Genomic DNA, 4,823 nt, shown 5'->3' on the forward strand with positions numbered 1-4,823 from the left:
AAGAGACAGGTATGTGACGATATGACTAGCAAGAAGTATAGTTTGATTACACTGGTTTCACACAGTAGCCTGTTGAATCTACAGGTACAGTTAATTTACAAGCAGTTTTGTATAGGATAGGAGATGTAACATATTATCTCTAGCTCACCAAGTATTGTACCTCCTTATCTTTCCTTGAACTTACCCGTAACAGTTTTTTTATCCGGTGATACTGTATTGACACTGAGGAACGGTGATGCCTGAAAAATAAAGGTTACTTATTACTTAGTTGAATGCCCTGCTTATAATATTCATGATACTATACGGTATATAATAAAAATTTGTTAACCACAACAAAATATGCAGGATCTGGGATGTCCTAGGCCTTTATTTAAAAAAAAAAATCAATTTTCCTGCCTGTTAAATTATAATAAATATTGTATTTTAAAAAATATATGTACACAGTATAGGACCTGTCTCTTATACACATCTAGATGTGTATAAGAGACAGAGTTCACACACAGCATCTTAGACATTTACTCAAATCATAACATCCAAATTATGATTCGCTTAATTAAATTTTTGGCTGCCGTCTCACTTCGTTACCAGAGAGGCTTGTTTGTTTATTTTATTTATTTAAAAAAAAATGTTTTATTTGTTTGTTTATTTTTCTACAAATATCGTACCATTACCATTATGACATAATTGAATGACTTAGCCAAGGTTAAGAAATGCTGTATTTTATTATTGTGATGTGCCAATAGGTGATGAATTGTGATGTCCTGATATTAAAAACAAGTCATGCAGGTGATAATTATCTACAATATGTAAATGTAATTATAATGTATATGAGAGACTCTTGCTGAAAATTAAAGAAAATTTGGATAAGGCCCATGTGGACCCACAACTGGTTAGCACAAGAGGGACAAGCTATTACCCTGCTTGACTAACTAGTCCTGCCAGACAGTCCTACAAAATGATAAACTTATTAAAATGCATGTTTTTTTAAGACAATATGTATTCCTGGTTCTCTCCTGATTGGCCAGTTGTTAAGGTTGAATGACATTTCAAAAGTGTTCATTCTGTTTTGTGCTATTTGTGTAGACCAATCCAAAGAATGAGGTAGTTAAACAGAAAAGTTTCTGAAGATTTACAATCCTGAATAAATAGTTCACTTTTAAACTGTTATTTTAAACTCGGGAGTAGCTAGGTGCAAATCATGCATTTATCACATGAACCCATGCTGGATGGAATGCATCATTAGTGTGAAAAGCGTTAATCAAACAGTGCAAATGACAATTTTGAAGTCGGCACAAAAATAAAATTAAATTTAAATCAAGAAAATAGAATTAAACTTAGACAGACTACATAAGTACTGTAAATAAAAGAGATGTAGCAAAAAAAAAAAAAAAAAAAAAATTATAATAATAATCAAATATTTATATAGTGGATATTAATATAAAGCCAAGGACAGCTTATTTTTGTGTGTTCAAATATTGACAATGTGTAGGCTTATAACATCTTATTTGAGAAAAAAAACAACTAGAAATCACTAATAAAAATTAATACAACATTCATATTGAAATGTTTTACACTATTGTATGTCATTCACTACGTTCTTACTTGTGTGTATAAAATGAATAAAAGTCAAACGGAGTCCCTCTAGACGTACACCTGGAGAGCACCCTCGGTGTCTGAGAACGCCGACCATTACACGATTGGTTTCTTGCGGAAAGTTTGCGTTCCTTTCTAACTGGTCGGACAGACTTCCGTTGCCCTCGCCTGGTGTCTGGCGCTGGTTCATGATCTTCATCTAAGTATAAATTAAGTATAATTATTATTACTTATATAAATCCCTATAATCTCCCTTGTCACAAGGCTGCCCCAAAAGTCCACTCGCATACATTCACACTTTCACATTCTCAGAGTTGGTAATTACAGTATGTGACGATATGACTAGCAATAAGTATAGTTTGATTACACTGGTTTCACACAGTAGCCTGTTGAATCTACAGGTACAGTTAATTTACAAGCAGTTTTGTATAGGATAGGAGATGTAACATATTATCTCTAGCTCACCAAGTATTGTACCTCCTTATCTTTCCTTGAACTTACCCGTAACAGTTTTTTTATCCGGTGATACTGTATTGACACTGAGGAACGGTGATGCCTGAAAAATAAAGGTTACTTATTACTTAGTTGAATGCCCTGCTTATAATATTCATGATACTATACGGTATATAATAAAAATTTGTTAACCACAACAAAATATGCAGGATCTGGGATGTCCTAGGCCTTTATTTAAAAAAAAATCAATTTTCCTGCCTGTTAAATTATAATAAATATTGTATTTTAAAAAATATATGTACACAGTATAGGACAAAGTTTAATAATCAGGTATATTGAACAGAAGAGCAATGTATGAATGTATCAAAGTATAGTTCAAAAAATTAAAATTATCATTAAGGCCTAAACCTCCTATAGCCCCAGGCAGGTTATTCATAACATATCCATGTCATTTTGTAATCATTAGTTCTTGTTTTGGGATTACGCATAGCCACCTAGACTTCTTACGTAGCAATAAATCCTAGGACCTAGGCTAGGCTAGATGAATACAGATCATTTCGGTCACGCCTTCATTTCGGTCATGCCGTATTGTTATGCATTTTGGTCGCGGTATGGAACGCCGATGTACGTACTAGTGGTTTATGTTTGGAAAGTTTTTTTTGTGCGTGTGTTGCAGACTTAGTATTAATTTTATTTATTATGTCTTTTTTACGATGCTTGACTATCCAGTAGGCCTAATACTTTCTGTATTATTTTGTATATTGTTGTTTAAGTTTTTTACGATTGTTATTAATTACAATTAATTTGAATATAATTTTAGCGTGTTTTTTTTCTTCTTACAGATCCAGAATTGAAAAGTCAAGTACATAATTATCAATTTCGGAATTATTCATAATAAAGGCCTATGTGTGTTGTTACAATTTTGATTTGCTTTGTTTAATCAAATATACTTTTATATCAGAAACATTATACATATTTTAATATTATTAAAATATGGATGCATTTTTACATTTTTATTTAAACTATATTTTACTATTTTATTTGTGTATTTAATAAACATTAAACAAAACATGATCGGCAGCAGATAGCAGATAATGTATGAAGTAAACGCACAGTGAACACCTTACTGCCATTGCCATGACCTGCTAAAATAGCTAGTCATATTTTTAGAATCTGACCTACTTTTGTCTTTAAATTTGCAGTGTACAAAGAATAATCCTGCTTACCCTCATGATCACTGTGGGAACCTTGGTTGTCGGAAAGTTTCTTTCTATTCTGATTTTTATAGTTAGGTACCAGGAAACTTCTATGCCTTAAAGTAGTGAATTTTTGTAGCTTTATAAAGAAGCCCCAAATTGTGGAACGACTATTATATGTATTTAAAATTACTGTACATATTAAAACTACATTTTACTATGTATTTTATAAACATCAGAATATGTATCAAAAATGGAAATAAAACAAATAAGAAAATACAAACCCTGTGCCTGCTTCACCTCAAGAGTACCATGGGAATCTATTTGGGGAGTAGGGGGGGGGGGGAAATTAAATTCTAGTACAACTAAATAGGACTAGCAAGAGTGATTTTGTCGGGCTTGTGAATATAAAAGAAGCCTGAAACCGGTCATTAAAATGTACGGCATTTAATTATATTCATATGAAAATACTATACTAATACTAAAATACTATATATTTTCTTCATTTTCATTCATCATATATCATTCAGTATATGTTCATTTATTAAAATGATAAACATGATCATCTCAAGTTCCGCCCATGTTTCTGAAGAGTTATGATGACTGGAGGACAAACGAGCTAATGCTCTAGTCCTAGGTTCAAGGTAATTCAAGAACATTAAAAATAAATGGAAACGTGAACAGACAAGAAAACAAATGAAACTATATGTTACAGTAATGTAATGTAAGTTTTGTGTTTATAAAAATACCATCTGCTTAGCTACCTTGTTCTCCCTTCTTGATTCGGCGCCCCATACACCGCGACCGAAATGCATTAACAAAACTATCGCGACCGAAATGAAGGGATACTCAATGCCTATGGTCAGGCAGCAAGAAATCCAAAAATATTATTTAATAATTAAATTGAACTTGGCCTACCTCCCAAGGCTTACGGCATCGAGCCCTTGAACGAATGACATTTGTTTGTTCATTCAGTGAGTATTCTGGACTAGGCCTAGTCACTGCTGATCCTACAAGCAAACCACTGTCACATACTGGGGGCCTTGGCTTCAAGCCTGCTTTTCCTAAGCACCTTCCAGCTGATGCAGAGTGCTTTTTAGGCAGGGAAGACACAGGTTCACTCATCTGAAGACCTCGCCGAATACGCGGGTTAGTTTGATGGTGCCTTGGTGGTTCCTGTTGCTTCCGTGTAACTTTATTAGGCCTAGATGAGCTCCTACTACTAGAATATGCTGGCATTTCATGAACAGCATTGGCCATTCTACGGCTTGAGTTTCACCTTAGGACCCATATTCAACATACACCCTTAGTACCGCCATAGTCTATATAGTCATTTAACAACAAAGTTTAGCGATAGACCTAGCCTAGGCCTGTCCATAAAAAGTTGAATTGGGATCCAGCCACGTTACAAATGTTTCCAAATAGAAAATCCATCCGCATTATTTAATTTGCACCTTCTTAGTAAACATTCTATCCAGAATTTACTTAATCATATTTTAACCCAAAATGAGATATGAAAATATTTAATTTAATTAAAATTTAAGGCCAAATATAACCCGAAATACTGTAATACATTCGAAC

General features: G+C 33.4%; 1 protein-coding gene across 1 annotated transcript in view; it reads right to left on the minus strand.

The window, feature by feature from the left end:
• Positions 1-4,823, minus strand: part of LOC117102836 — a 21,851-nt gene extending 17,028 nt beyond the window's left edge. The window contains exons 1-3 of the mRNA XM_033243266.1: positions 4,161-4,823; positions 2,095-2,149; positions 1,603-1,792 (exon numbers count right to left, since the gene is read on the minus strand). Coding sequence (XP_033099157.1) covers positions 1,603-1,792; positions 2,095-2,149; positions 4,161-4,502 — 587 coding nt within the window. The 5' untranslated portion in view covers positions 4,503-4,823. The remainder of the gene's footprint in view (positions 1-1,602; positions 1,793-2,094; positions 2,150-4,160) is intronic.

This window comes from Anneissia japonica, unplaced genomic scaffold (assembly GCF_011630105.1).
Source record: "Anneissia japonica isolate Jap-2015-1 unplaced genomic scaffold, ASM1163010v1 scaffold32248_len650992_cov182, whole genome shotgun sequence".
NCBI lineage: Eukaryota > Metazoa > Echinodermata > Crinoidea > Comatulida > Comatulidae > Anneissia > Anneissia japonica.